This window comes from Emydura macquarii, unplaced genomic scaffold (assembly GCF_026122565.2).
Source record: "Emydura macquarii macquarii isolate MOO-44397 ecotype Brisbane River unplaced genomic scaffold, CSIRO-AGI_Emac_v2 contig_1170, whole genome shotgun sequence".
Taxonomy (NCBI): domain Eukaryota; kingdom Metazoa; phylum Chordata; order Testudines; family Chelidae; genus Emydura; species Emydura macquarii.
The window spans coordinates 1,957,716-1,977,034 of NW_027131307.1; the positions used below are offsets into that span (position 1 = coordinate 1,957,716).

Consider the following 19,319-nt stretch of genomic DNA (forward strand, 5'->3'; position numbering starts at 1 on the left):
TATGAAGATGCAGCTCCTGCCAAGATTCCCTCTCTAATCTCAAGAAGAAACTGCCTGGCAGGTTCTGAGGGCAACAGGGTGGCGTGAACTGCTTGCAGGGGGACTGCTTCACACTCCATTCCACTACGGCTGCCCTCACAGACCAAAAATCTTCACACGTTACACCGGTCTCATCTTCTGGAACAGAGGCCAAGGTGTGAATCCCAGTGGATAGCATATTTAGAGCAGTATTATTATCCCCATTTCATAGCTGGAGAAACTGAGGCACAAAAACAAGAGTTTTGCCACTGATTTCATGGACAGCAGAATCAGGCTGAGAGAGTTAGGTACCTAGGTGCTTTTGAAAACCCAACTAGGTCCCTATCGGCACATTTAAGGTGCCTAAAGACCATTAAAAATCTGGCCCTAAGGATCAGAAGTGGGATTGGAACCCAGGTGTTTCTGGCTCCCAGCTTTGTGCTTAGACCATTAGATTACACCTTTGACTCCTTTCTAGATAATCATGAAACCCTCAATTCCTCTGGAATATTTTTTCATCCCAATTTTCCCTTGTCTCGAAGCACAGGGAATGTGTGTGCTAGCTATAGAATTCCAGTCTAGCGGTACTATCACATTAACCGGATCCATATTAACATGTCCACCAGAATCTGTGTTTGCTTTAACTATCTTTATTCCAAAATACATTTTCATGCAGCAAACAAAGAAACCAGCTCAAAAACACCTTGCTGACAGTCGTCCAAGTTTCTGATTCCAGAGGGTGAGATCAGCTGGGAGATATGATGGAGTCCATCATGTTTCAGGGGCACAACGTCAGCACTTCCATGGACTCTCCTCTGCCCAGCTGGGAAAAGCTGCAGGACCTTTGGAGCAATTCCTTCAAATGCAGTAAAGTCTGCAGTGCCTGTTTGCGACGAGCTGCCACCTCCCTGACTTTATCAATCCCTTGGTGGTTTGTACACAAGCCATTTTAATAAATCCACTGAAAGTGAATTCTCCTTCAGGCAGGTCATCTGTACTTTGAAGACAATATTAAAGCAATTCTGTTGGTGGTTATCAACTGAGGGAGGATAAATTGACCGAGTTGATGCATGCAGTCAGACCATATACACAGATGACTGGGACCTTCTCCACTGATCTCATGCTCCTTTTTATATTGAACATTTCAGACAATGTGACTAACAGATCGGCGACTGTGTCAGGTGCAGGACAGGTGATGTGATCGTCAGGAGATCTCTTAGCTTGCTCTCTCGGAGTTTTCAACAGCTATGTACACATAACAAACAAGACAGCCCTTGTTCTGTGCAGTTGGGTTATTTTGTGCATGCCCCGGCACCCAGCCCTGCAGTCACCCATCTGTTTTAGTAGGCGTTCAGATCCTATAAACACTTTTTGTCCTGGCAAAACCAGTGGTGAAGACACGCCAGTGCTGCTCTTCCCTGCCAGCGCACATCTGTGTTGTAGAGAGTCCATTCTATACTGAGATGGGGAGGGACATGAAGAACAGTCTGATTCAGATCACAGGAGGTGCATGACTGCGCTGGGAGTTGTGAGTGGTTCAGTAAAGGAGGAGAAATGGCCGGCTGCTAAAGAATGTCTAGGACCTGGGAAACTGCTGCTCTGCATACGTGCCCCTCAGTCACTTCTCAGGGCTTATGCCCTTTAAGTAATAAACCCAAGAAATGCCTGCACCCACGCCTGAAGCCCGAGCGCAGGAGACGACCAGCTTGCTGGTGACGGGCATCTTGCTACCAGTGGGGTTCCCTTCAAAGCAGACAGTGATGAAGATGTTCTTCTTGGAGCGTATGGTCTCAGCGGCCTTTATGGTAAACGCTGGGTTCTCCACGTTGTAGGTGAAGGCTGTGTGCTGCAGGAACACGTTCTTGAAGGGAATGGCTGTGCTGGAGCCAGCCTTGATCTGAAAGGGGCCCTGAGGTTTGGGAGGCACTGACACACCGAAGAGCGGGATGTTGTACTCTCCTCCAATGGGTGAAGATAGGACAAGCATTGCTCTTGATTCACCCAGCTGGTAGGGTTCGTAGGTTACATCCACACTGACCTCTGTGCCCCCCTGAGAGCCTGGGGCAGCATTGATGATTTTGTCCGTGTGGAATTCTGAACAGTCAATCTGCAAGGGGAGAGAAGGTGCCACTCAGGTTTAGAGAAGGCACTTTAGCCTCTGGAGCCTAAGACTGACATGCCCCAGAGCACAAGAACAGGAGCAGCATTGAGGCACTAGAGTAAGGTAGCATCGGGAGGGTCCTGATACAAAACATATGGAGGGATCTTTATTGGTTTCTAAATTAAATGTACATTACAGCCCCCTTTGCTTGGGGCCTTTCCACGCTTACAGGGAATCCCAAACCTGAATGCCCCCCCCCCCCCCCCCCCCCCCCCCCCCATACTCCGGGGCAGTTTGGCTCCGGGGCTGGCTTAAACATTGTGATTTAGGCTCCTTCCGTTCCCTCAGGCAGTAACACTCACCGTGGCTAAGGTTGCCACAAAAGGGGACATCTGCACTTTAGAATAATAGTAGCAATTGCTAGCACCCATCTAGCACAGCAATGGATCTCAAAGTGCATTACAAAGGAGAACAGTAGCATTTAACCCTTTGTACAGATGGGGAAACTGAGGCACAAAGGGGCAACATGACTTGCCCAAAGTTATCCAGCAGGCCAGTGGCCAAACCGAGAATACAACCAAAGCCTGCAAGGTCCCATTTCAATGCTCTGTCCTAAGCCGCACTGATGCCCTAAGCCCCATTGTATGGTGGTAGCAGCTCTGCTAAAAGCGGAGTGACCCCATAAGGCTTCCCTTTGTGGTGAATTCAGTGGCAAGACCAGCAACACTCTCCACAACCTCACCGCTCTGTGTTGGCCACTCTAGAAAAGGTTCCAGCGGGAAGGGCAGAGCAGCAGTGAAGGGGCCGTGCACTGCTCAGGAGGGCTGATGGGGTGGGTTGACTGCTGAATATTTGTGTCTCTGGCCCCCTGAGCATGGGGCCCTGATCACCTTGCAGGTGTACTCCGTTCTTTGACGGGTGTAGTTAGTGAACTTGGTGGTGATGCTCTGGTTGCTGCCCAGCATGGCACGGAAGTACAGTGGTTTCTCCGGCCTGGCCGCAATGGCTTTCAGGTTCAGGTCGTACTGGAAAGAGCCCAAGTCGCTGCTCTGTAGCACCAGGCGTCCACTGACCTCCCCGACTCTTAGGGGTTGGAATTCGAACACAAGCATGCCCTGGGGGGAAAGAGAGAACACCCTAGTCCAGCCACGCGGGAGCAGAAACGTCAGTGCCCAGCTGAGGGGTGGAAACGAGCACTTGTGCACTGCATCATGTATTGTCAGCAGCTGTTGTCACACCCAGTGCCCTTACAGCCCAACCAGCACTCCCTTGCTCAGTGTATTTCTCATCCACAGCACCAGAGAGAAGCAACTGGGCAGGGACTAGACTGGGGGGTGAATTCATTAATCAATGACCATTATTTATCAATTCATAAGAAGTCATGCCACACATGCACCCCCCAGACAGGGACAGAAAGAGAGAATAAATTGTGGAGCTAATGAAGATGTTTCATTGCGCTGACCACTCTGCTTGCATATCACAATCCTTCCCGCCCCCAAACCTGGCTTTTCCATGTGGCTTGTACTCTCTTTGGGATGGGGATGATCTCTGATAAGTCTGTACGGGCTGAGCCACCAGGGTGCGCGTCTCTAGGAATGACTGGAACGTATATGTAAATAACAACAACATTGCTGATTTCTCATGCACAGATCTTGGGGGCCTCCCAAAGTGGCTGGAGAGCTGTGGCAAACCCTTGTAAAGCAGGAGGGAGGATGAAGCCTGTGTCTGTCCATTCGAACGTTTGTTAACTAACCATTCATTGTATCATCTCTGCTTTGCGGAGAAGCTGCCCCAGGGAAGCTCCCCAGCCCATCCCGGACAAAGCGGCAGTATTTTCCAAATAAAGCTGTATTCTTCAGCCAGCTCGTGTCCTTTTGCTCTTGGGCCAAGGTGCCGTGGGGTGACGGGGCTTGGTAGAGCATAGATCAGGTCAGCCCCTCTGCCCAGAACAAGATGGGGGGCAGGCCCACAGACAGCAATTCCGCCCCCCCACCCCAGGGCAGAACAGTCAATGGCCCTTCTAGAAAGGGAGGGCTGTGGTTTACGATCATGGGCAGCGGGGGAAGCTTCCCCTGGAGGCTAGCTCCCTCTCCTGCCTCTTCCACCTGCAGCTCCACCCACACTCCATCCTGGCTCTGCCCACGCTCCACTCCAGAGCGTCCCCTGCTCGGGCCACTCACCATCATGTCCCTCCCCACCCCACTCAGTCCCCCTCCTCTCTTCCACACCCCCCTCCCTTAGTGGCGAGCAACAGCGGGGGGTGGGAGGCCTGAGTGGGGAGGAGGGACATGGTGGCAGGGAGACCAAGTGGAGAAGGGGCATGTGTGGAAGAGAGGAGGGGGAGGACTGAGAGCGGGTGGGGGTGGAGAGGGACATGACTGTGAGTGGGGGAGAGGGGAGGCCTGGGGCAGAGCAGGGATGGAAAGTAGGCGGGGCCACAGGCGGAAGAGGCGGGACAGGGAGCTAGCCTCCTCGAGGGGAAGCTTTACCCCCACCGCCCATGGTCTGGGGTCTTTTAAAATCTCCGGGTCCCAGGGAAATTGCCCCCTTTGCCTCCCCATCAGTGGGACTGGTGCGGGGAGCTGGGGTGTTTAGCACAACCACAAGCAGCTGACGCCTATGCAAGCAGCGTGACCAGGCCAGAGCCAATAATCAGCAGGGCAAGCAGAAACCTTGTGGGATTGCACTTAGCAATCACTGCGCCAGCTGCTTCTCCATCTACAGCAGCACCACCCTGGAGGAGACTGACACGAGCAAATGACTCAGTAGCAGGTGCAATCACAGCAGTGGTGTGAAGGCCTGTGGGCTTGTTGGCAGCAATGTTGCATATGATCGTGTGATGTACTAGCGGGGGCATGGCAGACTCCAGTAGGCTAGTGTAATTCTCTGTGGGGATAATCTGCATTTCCACACTCTGCCTCACCTCTCTGATTTACCCCCTCCCAGTTTCTCAGTTAGACCTGCCCCTGTGGGTATGACATTCCTCTTAGGGTCCGTCCCTTAGCAGGTAGGATCCATTTCCACTGGAAACTAGACCCACGGCACACAAAGCCCGGGCCAGGATCACTTTGAATGTGACATTTCCGAAGGTCACAGCAGTTGCGCTACTGCTGAGGGAGGATTGTGGTGCAAGCAGGATTTGTCGTACCTCGGACTGGGCGGGTACAATGAACTGTGGCGGGAGGTTGACGTCGGGCACTTTGCAGTCTGTAGTAAACGTCACTGGGAAGAAGAGGGGGTTTTCAACCTTGATGAAGGAGGACATGCTCTGCCGAACGGGGGTCACCATCTCGATGGTGCTGATCGGACCAGAAGGGATGGCCTTGAACGTGACGAGGTAGAACAAGTACTCCTGTGTCGCCTCGTTGCGAAAGGTCACCTGAAATGAAGTTCAATAGGAGTAACAGTTAGACCGAGGGGAGTTGGAAGCTGGTTCTGGTCGCAAGAGAAACTAACTCATCTTGGACTCTTCCCACCTGGCTCATATGCACACTTGGCAAAGAACAGGTGCCCAGATCAACTTCCTGTGGAGTCAATGGGAGCTTTAATTTAGATGCGTAAATACAGAGCAGCCACTTAACTTCGGGCACCCAAAAGTTTCAGTGTTTTGGTTTAAACTGCACAGACATCCCTCCTCACCCACACCACACAACAGCAAGCAAGCCTTTGGTCGCAGAGCCCGGGGCCTGGGAGGGGCCTACCTTGGCACTGAAAACTCCTTCCTTGTAGGAGAAGAAGGTGAGCTTATAATCCTTCCTGGAAGAGGCAGGCACGTCCATGTAGTCCAGTCCCTTCAGCATTGTGGTGCTGTCTAGCTTCTCTGGTTTGATCACATCCACGGTCACATGGAACCTGGGAGAGACAACCAGGAGCAAGGGCCAAAGGCCTCATTTCCACTGCAAAGAGCCAGACACTATCCAATCAGCATGTGTACACAGGCTGTCCAACTGCTACAGCTAAGGCATGTCTACACTGACTAGAGTGACCAGATGTCCCGATTTTATAGGGACAGTCCCAATATTTGGGGCTTTGTCTTATCTAGGCGCCTATGACTCCCCATCCTGATTTTTCACCCTTGCTATCTGGTCACCCTACCTCTGACTCATGTCTAAGGGTATGTCTATACTGCCGCGGCAGTGGGGGCACCGCTGGATCGATGTTGCAGGATCCATCAGTGGAGACCTGCTCAGTCGGTCCCAGAAGTGCTCTCCAGTCGACACCGTAAACCCACCCATGTGGAAAGCGCAAGGCTGCGTCAAACGGAGGGTGTCCCCTGTCAGCGCAGCTCAGTGGAGATGCCACGGTAAGTCAAAGTTAGTGAGTCAATGGGAGAAACTCAAGCTACACTTCATAGCTCGCGGATCTCCCATCGACTGCCGCCGGCAGCGTAGCCCAGGCACCAGGCCTAAGTCCCGTCCCGCCCTAGCTTCCACAAAGCCCTCTGGTGTGCAGCCACCCCCCTCGGCACACAGATGGACTGGCTCATCCCAGTGGAGAGGTCTGAGCCTGCGTCTGCTGTAGTGCCCAGCCAGTCCACTTTGCAGTGAGGACACAGCTGAGGCTCTTGGAGCCAGGCTTGTGTTTGGATAGTCTGCCAAAGCTATCCCATAATTCCTAGGCCCTGCATGTCCTTGCTCTTTTGGTCCTCAATAGCTGGCCCAGCGTGTGCTTTGTGGTTCCAAACCATGGGACCCTTCTGAATTCTAGTGAGGATGGAACAAAATCCCACCAGTTCATTTCACTGATCTATAAGAAAGACAGATGGGGCGGGGGCCTGCTCACTGGACTCCGCAGCCTCACTTGGGGTTGGTTGCTGGCAGAGTCTATCGTTATGTAACAGCTAAGGGTCTGTGGGATCTCCTGAACCCCCGGGGGAATGTGCCACCAGCTCTGATGGGTCCCTGAATCACGGTGCTCCTAGGCCGCTTCGCCTGATCAGCACTCGTGTGGTACCGCACAAAGATGCCTGTCTGATGGCCAAGAGGTAGCGGCTAGGCAGGGGGATGTTACAGGTAGAGGGGATGGGTGATGGACCTGCGGAAAGCTTGCTGGAGCCTAATTAGGGATCTGTCTGCTTATGTATTGTTTCTAGAAAGCTGTTGCTCTGCCAGACCTGTTGGGCAATTGTCCCCCTTGCTACTCTGGGGAGGGAGATGGAGTTTATTTAGCACACACAGACTCTCCCGAAGCAGAGCCAACTGGCAGCCAGATCCCCCCTTGGCGAGACAGGAACAAAGGCCAGTCCGAGTGCAGGTTATCGCCTAGCGTCTTGTGGCCTAGCCAAGCTCCCAAGCGGCTTTCTGGAAACCCAAGTCACAGCCCACGCCCACTGCTGGCTGGGGGCTGGGAGTTGCTGGGGTAACTCGAGTGCTGGAGCTAACATGGGAAGCCCCTCTCCATGTGGCTAGCTGGGAGGCTGCCTTCCAACTTTACCTTTGCAGCTTGTTCAGCCAATTGGAGACCGGGAGCAGCTCGGTGTAAGCAGTCTTGCATGGCACCTCTCGGACAATGGTCCCTGAAGACTTAGGGGGCTCTGCAGTGCCCTGCAGAAGATACAGCAAACCTGTCCCATCGGGGAGCGGAAAGAAGATGGAGCCCTAGAGACAATGAAAACGGTTGGTCGGTCCGCTGTTCAGCGTAGTTATAGGCTCCCGAGCGCAAAGCACAGGCCAGAGTTGCTGGTGTGACGACAACTGCTCCGTGCTGCACAGCCAGGGCAATCCAGCCCCACAGCTGCTGTCACTTGCCCAGGAAGACGCACCTCAGTGCAAGGCTCATCCTGCAGGGAAGAGTCAATACAGGGGGCTCTTGCTCTACCGCACACCCTCCTGAGAGTGTGGCAGGGGAGAGGGGCAGGAGTGGTCAAACGGTCACTGTGCCAGGCTGGTTTTCAGCTGTGGTAGAGTCCCTTGGCAGCTGTGTGCAGCTGGCAGTGGGCCCGGCCATGCACCTGGAATCTACAGATCTGCAGCTCAGGTTCTGGCCCCCCAAGTCTCCAGCTGCTGCCTTAGAAGGCCCTTGGCAGTTACCAGGGCTAATAAAGCTGGTAAGCGGGTGGTGAGCTTTCTCCCAGGACCCTCATTAACCTGCCCTAATGCTCCAGCTCCCATACAAGCCTCTCTCTGCAGATGCCTCCCGGTGAGAGAGTGCAGCCTCTAACATCACTCCGGATTCATAGCCTGCTTCCCCTACACCCAGCCTTCCCTCCTCAGCCCCTCCAAGCTAGCTGCCACTGGCAGCATCAGGCCAGCAAACTCTCTGTGGGGTGGCAGGCGGGACCCCCAGTCTGTGGCATGGCCTGTTCGTGGGCCATGGTGCTTAGCTCAGGTGGCAACAGCAGCTCTGTGAAACCAACCACACTGGCTGCAGCTCTGGCACAGTAGCTCAGGGTCTGTCTACCCTGCAGTCAGAAGAGGGCTGCAGCTCTAGAGCTCTGATCACAACAGCAGCGATGTCTTAGCCACTGAGTCCATCCTCAAGCCCCCAGGCAGGCTGCACAGCCCAGGCTGCTGAAGCTCACAGCTCTCGTTACTGGAGCTAGTTAGATCCCAGCTTGCCTAGGTCTGGCAACGGCGGGCTGCAATCACAGCCCGGATTCCAGGGCAGACTCCACTCTTCACTTCCAACAGACAGGCCAGATCCTGAGAGACACTGAGCACCCATTGCTGCACCAGGTTCTAGGGCAGGCAGAGCAATTTAATAAAATCAGCACTGTCAGGGCTCGGCCCGCTGTTCTCTAACCCGCCTTTCTGGTCTGGCAAGCCCATCCGATGCATATTGATTCAGCCCTGTGTGAGTGCAGGGCTGCTGTTTGTGAGGGGCCAGTTCAGATCTGTCACCACACTGGCAATCTGGAGTGGCTCCACCCGGGCCAATCTGGAACAGCACCAGCGTAACTCAGACTCAGGGGCCCATTCCGAGTGGGAGGGACCCATGGAGCCTCACCCCCCGCAGGAAGCTGTGTAAGACTCTTCCTGTGCACCGAAGTCTAAAAATCACCTGCCTTGCGCAGGGTAATCATTTAAAACAGGTGGCCTGCAGGGTAGAAACAGATGCGCTTTGCGACCCTTGGCTGCAGGGCGTCACTTCTCCAGAGCATGGGTGACAGTGCGCCTCCCTGGTTCAGGGTCTTTCTGATAATCTTTGTTTTAAAGCTTGTACTTGCTAAGTTGATACGCCTGGCAGCCTCCCAGAATTAGTGCTCTGTGTTAGCTGGTCTATAGCTGGTAATGACTGCCAGTGGTCTCACATACCTGATGCTTCTTGTTATCCACATTCATGGTGAGGGGTCTATAAGTGATCTCATAGGGCTTGTTTTGCTGATGGGCCTCTACCATGATGAATTCAGGCCCTCTCCACTGTTCCCCTTCAATGATGGGCTGCAGGTTCCATGACTGGTTGCTCCGGTTGGACAGCATGATCGTCTGGGTGTGTTTTCCACGCACCTGGCACAGGAAATTCATCACCTGCAATGGAGGAACAGAGAGAGAGATCTCATCCCCAGTAGGGAATCCATTCCATTCGCCTTTGGCCATGTGGTGTGTATAAAGGAGCATGTGGGTGCAGACACAAACACACGAAAGAGAGGGGTGGAGGTCAGTCAGAGAGGAAGGGTTGTATAAACACAGAAACAAAGCTCTCCCTGGTAAGGGCATTTTGCAGGTTTTCATGCAGTCCTTTTCCACACAAGCAGGCCTGCTGAACGTGGCAGGGCTACTCATGGGAAGCGCTGCAGAATGGGCAACATCAGCTCCTGTCCTCTTTGTGGACAGGCCGCTTGCTTTGGTTTGAGTTCGGCTTTTGGAATTTAGGAGGACTGTGTGGTCCAGCACACATGAAATGTCCATCCATGCCAGAGTTCCTATTCCTGACCTGTGTTTTTCCAGCGTGCCGCCAGGCCACACCAGCTCCACAAAGCTGGAAACTAGTGTTCATGTTTTTACAGGAGCTTCAGATCCTCATTTGGACTTACTCATAGGCCTGTTCTACACAGCCAGCGGCCGGCAACAGGAGATGCCCAAGCTAAGTACTGGAGCTTGTGTATCGGCCATCGATTTACTAACATTTCCTTCCTGCGGCATCTCCACTGCACTGCGAAAACGGGAAATGCCCTCCGGTCAATGCAGCATTACTCTTCTTGGAGGGGTTGGGTGGGGTGATTTACTGGGTCGTCCGGAGAGCGCTTCCGGGATTGAATGAGCAGGTCTTCACTGCCCGCTCAATCAATCCTGCTGCATCGATCTGTGCAGCCGGACGCAGCCCCGGCAGTTCGAACATACCCATAGAATTAATGTTCTGTCCATCTGCAGGTGTCTCTGCCCCACAGCATGCAGGCTGTGCTATGGCTTTTCCCATGTGGATGCTGGGGGGAATATATTGTGCATTTACAGCTACACTGCTGGCTTGGAAATTGACCCAACTTTCAGGTTAAGACTCTGGCATAGCCCTGCAGGGTGTCTATCTCTGCTAACGTCACCTCTTTGGTCATGGGGACCCCCACGCAGTGTCCAGTCAGAGTGAGCTTGAGTGGATCGCTGCCCTGGATGCAGCACTGCAGGTTGTCATAGTGGATGTCCAGGTTCAGCTCACAGGGGTGAAAGGTCACTTCGAAAGGGACTTCCATTCCTGGAGAGATGTAACCCTCCACAGGGCTAATGGAGAAATCTGGTTCAAAACTCTCCAAGTCCCATTTAAATCTTTCCAAGAAAAGCAAAAAGAAGAAAGGACAGATTTAAAACTGGGCCTGCCAGGCCGGGCCGGGAAAGATGGGAGCTGGGTTCTCTAAGCATCTCATGGACATTCTGGGCTGTCAGTCAGCCATCGATATAACCCTCGGGCACATCTGACAAGAGCATGAGGGGTGGCTCTGGACCTTCACAGACATGCAGGTCCCAATTCTGCAGCCCTTCCTCATACGGCAGTGCACACTGGCGTTGGGGTGAAACGGGATGACTTGGTTCGTGTGAGTACCTTGGTAACACTGGGGGGTACAGGACTGGGCCTATGGGGAGGCTACGTTCCACCACACAGATGGCATGCTACTTGCTGTGCAGTTATCTCTGGGCTCTGGTGACAGGCACTGCTCAAGCAAAGATTTCCTGGGGTCGCCAGCAGCTCTCACCTGACTCCTATGTCTCCCGTGTTCTGCATGATGACGCGCCGGGAAGCCTGGCTCCGCTGCACGACTGCCCCGAAGGGGATGTGATCCTGGTCCAAGCTCACGTCAATGCCCTGGCAGCAGCCCTGCACCACAAAGAAGGAGCGCAGCAGCCCCATGCACTCGAGCATCACCTCCTCCGCAAACGGCGGGATGCGGCACTGTGGGGAGAACGTCACCTCCACGCTGCAGGTGCCCCCTCTGGCCTTCAGAGTTATGTCACTACAGGGAGACAAGCTGAGAACCTGCCCAGAGAGATGGCCCAGTGTGACATCTGACCACGACAGAACCCTCACAGCTATTGAGGGCTTCCCCAAAGCTGCTTAGTTTCTTGCCTGTGCTGCCCTCATCATTTGCACAATCCCAATCGCTGCCTGTTGTACTAAGTCCCTAAAGCACCTCTCCTCAGCTACCATCACATCTACTCCAAGAATGGGCCCCCTTTGGTGGGTGGGTGGGAAGGGGGGAAAATACTTGCTCTTCCATAGCATCTTCCATCCAAGGATCTCAAAGTGCTTCCCGGAACCCTGTGAAGTAGGTTAGCCTCGGTTTAAAGACAGGGAGACTGAGTCACAAAGAGAGGTTAAATGACTTGTCCAATGTCACACAAGAGTCGGCAATGAGTCAGTGGCAGAACTGGACCCTTGGACCAAACTTCCTTCTCTACTCATCAGTGTTGCACTCTCCCCTTCCTATGTTGCTACCTAATGCCATAAACAAACCTAAGCCATACGTGGGACTGAGCCAGATCTGCACCTCCTCCAGGTTCAGTGGTAGAAGTCTCTATATGGAGCTTTTGCCCAAGCCCATCTCTACCCTAAACAGAACCACTCTAACCCTTAATGCTTTCGAGATGCTGTTATCAGTGTCTCTTCAATATGTTCCAGCCCATTCGTTTTCATATATTCAAATCCCACCGCACTCCCCATCCCGGAGATATGGTCACAGCTTGCAAGAGGGTCTTGCATGGGGACTGTGTCACACTGACTAGTTGTTCTCTTTTTTGTTCCTTAGAACCCTGTGCCTTTCCCAGGAGAACAAACCTGGAACTGGGGTACCTGGGGGGCCGGCAGCAATTCTGGCGGGGGAACGTGCCTGGAGTTTTCAGGAAGGGTCCTGACAGCTGGGAAGTGGTTTGGAGCTCTATTCTGGAAAAAGGGAGGAAGGGGGCAAATCTGCAGGCCAGAGATGTGTTAGGTGGCTGGGGAGGGAATTGGTAGCTGGGAAGTGGATTATCAGGTACTTGTCCAGATGGGGTTTGGTAGCTGGGATGTATTAACGTGCCTCACTCTTGAACTGGAGAGACCAACTTTTGGAGCCACAGTGTAGTTCAGCCTCCAGGGCTGAGTCATACTTTAGCCCATCTGAGACTGGTGATAAAGGAAACAATTAGAGCCAATTGCAGTGATGTGTTTTCTTTGCTACTAACACTTGTCCACAGGAAACTGGATTGAGTCCTCCAAAGTCATTTCACATAGGCCCCAAAAGAGCCTTTCAGTCCCAGGAGTGACTCTTGGTCAGTTCTAGCCCAAGCTGGATTTGAACCTGCGTTGTAGAGGTGAAAGGCACCAGACCCTATCAGTCCCCAGAGCCATTCACTCCCCTCCCTCCTAGCAAACAATCCAGAGAAATATAATCTGGACAGTGGAAGTGGAAACCTTGAAGAAGCTAAAGCTGGGTCAGGACCTTCCTGGGACTGTTTGAACATATTCTGCTTTAACCCTTTCGCATCTGCGATTCAGAGTTCCTAGAGGGATGGGAAATCCAAAGTCCTTAGGTCAAATGATTTGGATTGATGCCATTTTACCATGAGTCCATGGATGATTACTATAGGAATTCATACTCTAAACTAGCACAAGGATACAGAAGGAACTCTCAAGGACAGAAACCTAGTTACCCTCACCGCAGGTGGGCTAGTTACTACTGTAGTTCTCAAAGTCATTGTCCTCCATGTCTAGGAAGCCTGTAACCTAACCTATATATTCAATTAACCAGCACAAAGGAATCCAAGTTCTTTGGGGAAGGGTCCAGCTTTTCCTGTGTTTGTACATGTAGTCAGCTACTTTGCCCTAGCTATATGGGCATAGATAAACAAGACCTAAGTATGGTTCAAAGCATTTATGCAAAATCCTGCAGGTCTCGAGTCTGTAATGCAATGGCTTAGCCAAAGTAACTAAGGCCTAACGACTCAACATAAGCAACTAACCAGTAAGTGCCCCTATATCCCAAGCTGCCACAAGATAGAGTGCTGCTATAAGCAAGAATTGCTGAACTGCTGACAGGTAATCGCAAGGTGTCAGTTTATACCAGCTTTAGATATTTTAAGTTAGGAATATCAGCAGATGTCCAGTCATGAGAATGCCATGGTAACTGATTGATGTATATGCTAATAAGCTTGAAGGAAAAGGCTTAGAAACCTATGGAAGAAGGGCACCCAAACATTATTAGGGTGAGGAAACAGATAAGGAAAAGGGGCTGCAAACCTTACTGGGTATGCATGAGGCACAGTAGGCGTTAGCGTGATCTGTGCTTCAGGGTGGCACTCTGCCCAGGACTGCTAGGCCCAGGAACTCTTGTGGGTCATCCTACCTACCACCAGGCTCCCTGCAAAGGATGGTGGGAGTATATGAGCTATGGTGCTTATATTCACTCTGCCTACATTGTCAGTGTAGTGTTTGCGATATTGCAGGAAAACAATGGCAAGTTCAGAAGGTCTTTCCTAGGGGTGAGCGTCTCTGCCGCATCCACCTGGGTCCTCACTCCCAAACTAACTGTCCTCACTGTAATACTGGGCCAGTCTCAAGGCAGCTGAGCCCTGCCAGACCATGTCATCTTAACTGGAAACTCTAACAGCACTTAGCCACTAAGTCAGAGAACATCCAGAGCCTCACACAAGGAGGTGCTTAGCCATGATTGGGGCGCCTTGGCTTGATGGTAATACAACTAATAAGTCAGTGCAGGACAAAGAGTGTTCCAGTGTCAGAAGAGGACTTACCTTTGATTCCAGCAGCTCCGGAACGGTGAACATGAAAGTTAGGTTAAAAGTGAGAACGGCAATGCTGTTGTTCACTATTGTGATAGTCTTCTTCAGAGTTTGTCCGACAGACAGCACCCCAAATTTCACCACTTTGCTGGGTGCTTCCACGATGTTGAGCTGTGGGCAGGATAAGAACAAAGGGAGGGGGAAGCTGCAAGCCTCGGTAAGGAGGGAATAGGGGAAAGGTGAGGGAGAATGCCAATAGGTGGGTGATGGAGGAAAGGATTCACTCTGACCATGTGACATCTAGAGCTATAGATCTGTGGTCTGGTCTCACCTTCATCTCCGTGCCCTTCCCCCGGACCTCGATGGTCTGTTGGGAGAGCCCATTGATTTCAAAGGGGATGATATCATGGTAGGAAATGGCTTCTCGGGGATAGAAAGTGATCGGCACCTCCATCTTCCCTCCAGGACTCAGCACTTCAGCCTGGCAGCCCACCTCGAAGTGGGCAGTGTTGGTGTACAAACAGTCTAAGCTGTGGAAAGGCAAAAGAAAGAACAGTCTGCATGTTTGGCTGGTGAACTCACAGTAGCCGAGAGCTATTCCCCCATCCTCCTTTGACTGTGTCCATTCATTTTTATCCAGAGGAATTGGCAGTGGTCCAAGCAACTCTGCTAGCTGGGCAGACAGACAAATTCAGTCAGATGGCAACTGAAGCTGGATCTGCTTAATGCAAGCAGGGTTGAATTTGGTCTGTTCCGATGAATGTAACCCAAAAGGAAAGTAAACACAGGCAGCTTCAGATCATTCTGGTGGAAATGGCTTGCAGGATTCCCCTACCTGAATGCATTTCTTTTATACAGGGCAGTGATTGAAGGCGCACTCTTATCTCACATGAAAATGGAAAAGAGGGTCTATCACCGAGGAAAATGTGACCTTTGCTGTGTGATTTATGTGCTCCTAGAACAACTAGGCAATTTGGAAGCTGAATACAGAAACACTGCCCTGTCTCTCCCTAGAAGGATGGCCCAGTGGTGAAGGGGAGAATTGGACTTAATTGGATCTTAGGAAAAACTTTTTCCCTAGGATGGTGGTGAAGCACTGGAATGGGTTACCCTAGGGAGGAGGTGGAATCTCCATCCTTAGAGATTTTTAAGCTGCGGCTTGACAAAGCCCTGGCTGGGATGATTTAGCTGGGGTTGGTCCCGCTTTGAGCAGGGGGGGCCGGACTAGATGACCTCCTGAGGTCCCTTCCAACTCTAATCTTCTATGATTCTATGAATTCCTTCCTCTGCCACATGCTTCCTGTGTGACCTTGGGCATGTCATTGAGCCTCTCTGTGCCACAGTTCCCCCATCTGTACACAAGAAATAATAGCCCTGCCCTATCTCCCGGGGGCATGTGTAGAAATGGTCAGGATATTTTTGACAAAATGGTTTTCCTCTGTAAAATTCTGACCTGTCATGGGAAAGGGTGAGTTTCCATGACACTTTCATCGGGAAGGTTTATCAGGTCCAGGATGGAATTTCTGGCCAAATTCAGAGCCAAAGATACTCACCCCAGAATAGCCAATAGCCTAGTGATTAGGGCACTCATCTGGGACGTGGGAGACCCACACTCACACTCTGCTCTCTCTGATCTGGACCAGGGAAGTACCTAACATGGGTAACTGGCTTCCCACTGCTTGCTGTCCTACCTAATATCCTTGTCCTCTTTGTTTGTGATGGTCAGGCTGTGTCGGGCAGGGGGCATCCCTGCGTGGTAAATGAAGCAGCTTCCAAAGTCGAGCTTGGTGAAGGAGAAGTGGATGGTGGGCATCACCACAGAAGCCAGAATCGTGCACCTAAATGTGGGCCCATTGCTGATCTGGGGAGAGAACAGGCAACAAGGCACCTTGCTGGAGAATTGGCCAGGAAGAGTTACCCCGTGATGGAGGGGGTGAATTCACACAAATGCTGATGCCCAGCGTTGGGAGACCAGCATCCCTGGGAGATGGCTGTGGTGACAGCCCAGAAAAGCTTATGCAGGGGGGATTGACAATGGAGTGTGAAAAGGGTGATCCCTGGGGTTAATGAGTTTACATTTAGGGGGAACTTCATCACTGTCTATCCCGATTTTGGTGGCTGTCAGTCTGCAGCACAAACGTCTGTCTGACCGCAAGCCAGAGCCACACAACGGTCACGCCCTCAGTCTCAGAGTGGAGTCTTGCTGCCCAGCAGGTGTCTGACAGGAAGGCACAGTATGGTCCCAGAATACCCCGTGTCAGTGCCTCGACACATGCCCTATGTACTACGGTGGATCTGAAACTCTGCTTTTGGTGGGTGCCATCTGCTATCTGGATGGCCACAGGCCTGCCTCTTGTCATGATATTCAGCTCAGTTGCACAGTGCTTAGCGCAATGGGAGCCCCGTTTTTCAAGGCGAGATCTAATTCAGGCTTTGCTCTAGCAAACTCTCCCTGCCAAAGGGGTTTGCCTGGCTTTTGTGATCTGCAGGGAGGAAAGCATAAGACACCCTCGTCAAGACCTTTAGCTTAAGTTCCATGTCCTTTAAGATGCACGTCTTCAGTGGGTGGAAGGTCAGTTGGGCCTGTACTCGCTCTCCAGCCTCCACAGTGCCGTTCTCAGGGGCGATGGAGAGGAAGCGCTGCAGCGCTTTGGGGCCGGAAAACTCCCAAGAAAAGCTGAAATGGAACTTGCCAGTGTTCAGGACACAGAAGTTGCGGTGAACAGATTCGTTGATTTCCACCTGTGTGCAGGAGGAGAGCACACAGGAGTTAATACGCGAATGCCAGCAAACACAACATGAATGGACAGAAAGCCAAGTCACCCTCTGCCACGGGCGGCCATGAGCCAGAGAGAGGGCTTGCGCTCTAACTGCCTATGCAATGCTCCACCACCTGGCACACACATCAGCAGGGCCTAGATCTAAGAGCGCAGGGCCAGGATGCCTGGACATGGCTGTGGACACAGTTCTCTACAAAGTGACAGCGCAGATGGACCTCTGCTGCTCAGGACAAGCTTGTCCAAGTTCTAAGGTGAATTCCACAGCTGCAAAATGCCCTGGCCTGGTATGCTGAAGAGCTATCCTGCAGCTAGTCCCAGAGTCTCTAACAACCTGCTGATGTCCCATAGCACATGTACTTGGTTTAAAGTGAAATCTGATGCTCACAAAAGCATGGGACTCAGCACAAATGAAAATATACGCAGGGCCTGCCTCACCCACACAACTCTGATCATGCACCTACATCCTGACTTGCAATATTCCTTCACCTTCATCACTTCTCTTTCTGGGAAGGCACCCTCTCACCCTCTTGGTAGCATGCATGCTGTGACCCAGGCAAGGAGCTAGCCCCATTGGCATTATCTTGGCCTCTTCTGCAACTGTGCTGGGCCCAGGAACAGCCAAGGTGCTCGCACAGCAGGATTCAACACAGTGGTTGAATGACACTTGTGAAATGCCTTGCTTAGGACCTGACATGAAAGGACTCCTTGGGATAAGGGCTGTTCACATGAGAAAGGGTTGCCAGGATCAGGCCCTGAGTTTGTTGCTATTTCGCTGAAGACTGTGAGAGGAGATTTTCAGAAGTGCCCAATGCAATGGGACATGAGCTTCTAAATCCCTTCAACACTTCTGCAGCGTCCCCCTTGGGCCCCAATGCAGGGGCAGTTACCTAACCTTCCCCACACTGCAGCCTGGGTCATCCCTTATATAGTCTTTTCTTGCTGCATCAGGATCACTTTTCATGCCAAGGATGCTGGGTGGGGGACAGTTCCCAGCTTCACAAGGGCTGCAGGTGCCAGGCAAGATATAGCGCCACAAGCATGCAGCAAACACATGGGCAGTGGGTCTTTGCCTCTAGGAGCTTTCAGTTGAAATGGCAGACTGAGGTCAGCTAGATGGTGACAGTGGTCCCTTCTAGCCTTCAGATCTCTGAGTCTAAGACCAGTCAAGCAAGTTGGCTGGAAGTGACCATAGGGCTTGGGGCTGCAAGATCAAACTCACTGACAGAGTTCTCATCAAGGCCTGGCAAGGACAGTTCCGCCCACCCCAGCCGCATGCAGATGCGCTCAGCTCTGCAGGGACAGGGTGGCCACTCTGCCTGGTGGGCCTGTTTTTCTTGCCTCCCCAGCCATGTTCTTCTTAGATGATCTTACAGAGGTGCCATAGCATGACGAGGGTTGCAGCGTTTCACCCTGTCCCTCCAGTCTCCACTCTCTCACCTCCTCCAAGTTGATGATGGTCTTCTCCTGCAGGCTCAGCTCGGTGAATAAGCTATCGTTTTCCTCACACCTGACACACACGTTCATGCTGTACCCAACGGCTTTGACGTTTAAGGAGAGGGGCCGGATCTTTCTTGTGACATCACAGATCAGGTTAAAGTTCACCTCCCCCTCCAATGTTGGTGTGAAGAGGATGGTAACAGGAAGCCTGAGGAGATAAGCACAATTTTATTTGCTGGCTCTTAGAGCTCTATTGTGCTAGAGGGTCTGTGTGAGAGACGAAGGACAGCGCCGTGGTTGGGGCAGTAGCCTGGGATTTGGGGAAATCAGGTTTAATTCCCTGCTCTGTCACAGAGAGACCCGGGACAAGTCATTTAGTCTGTCTCTGCTTCAATTCCTCATCTGTAAAACAGGGATAACAGCCCTGCCCTGCCCTGCCCTGCCTCACTGGGGTGTGTGAAGGATAAACACGGGAAGGATTTTGAGGTGCTCAGGTGTGATGGTAATGGGGCCAGACAGATTCCTAAAAGAGGTGTGAGAGAATATACCCCTGTAGTCACAGCCCACACACTACTGTAATAGTCTTTGTACAACATACACTTTTGAGGTATCATTTGAAAACTCAGAATTTGCTGGTCAGTATTGTTCTGGTAAAATGTGTGAGAACACTATGTGAAGTTACACGTTCCAAACCCCACTGCCCTGCCCACACAGAATGTGGCAAACAGGTGTGCCCGAAATAAAGGAATGTATGTTTGCCTTAATTTGCATTTAAGCAGTAAACGGAGTCATTAAGCAGGAAAGGAAGACAAAAGAAGTTCAAACAGGTGAAAAAACCAGCAG

General features: G+C 52.0%; 1 protein-coding gene across 1 annotated transcript in view; it reads right to left on the minus strand.

The window, feature by feature from the left end:
* Nucleotides 1-648: 648 nt before the first annotated feature.
* Nucleotides 649-19,319, minus strand: part of HYDIN (HYDIN axonemal central pair apparatus protein) — a 293,633-nt gene continuing 274,962 nt past the window's right edge. The window contains exons 74-86 of the mRNA XM_067546885.1: nucleotides 18,477-18,684; nucleotides 16,780-17,001; nucleotides 15,951-16,120; nucleotides 14,591-14,789; nucleotides 14,272-14,430; nucleotides 11,241-11,521; nucleotides 10,596-10,815; nucleotides 9,373-9,585; nucleotides 7,553-7,716; nucleotides 5,821-5,971; nucleotides 5,268-5,498; nucleotides 3,010-3,234; nucleotides 649-2,125 (exon numbers count right to left, since the gene is read on the minus strand). Of these exons, the coding sequence (XP_067402986.1) occupies nucleotides 1,637-2,125; nucleotides 3,010-3,234; nucleotides 5,268-5,498; nucleotides 5,821-5,971; nucleotides 7,553-7,716; nucleotides 9,373-9,585; nucleotides 10,596-10,815; nucleotides 11,241-11,521; nucleotides 14,272-14,430; nucleotides 14,591-14,789; nucleotides 15,951-16,120; nucleotides 16,780-17,001; nucleotides 18,477-18,684 (2,932 nt within the window). The 3' untranslated portion in view covers nucleotides 649-1,636. The remainder of the gene's footprint in view (nucleotides 2,126-3,009; nucleotides 3,235-5,267; nucleotides 5,499-5,820; nucleotides 5,972-7,552; nucleotides 7,717-9,372; nucleotides 9,586-10,595; nucleotides 10,816-11,240; nucleotides 11,522-14,271; nucleotides 14,431-14,590; nucleotides 14,790-15,950; nucleotides 16,121-16,779; nucleotides 17,002-18,476; nucleotides 18,685-19,319) is intronic.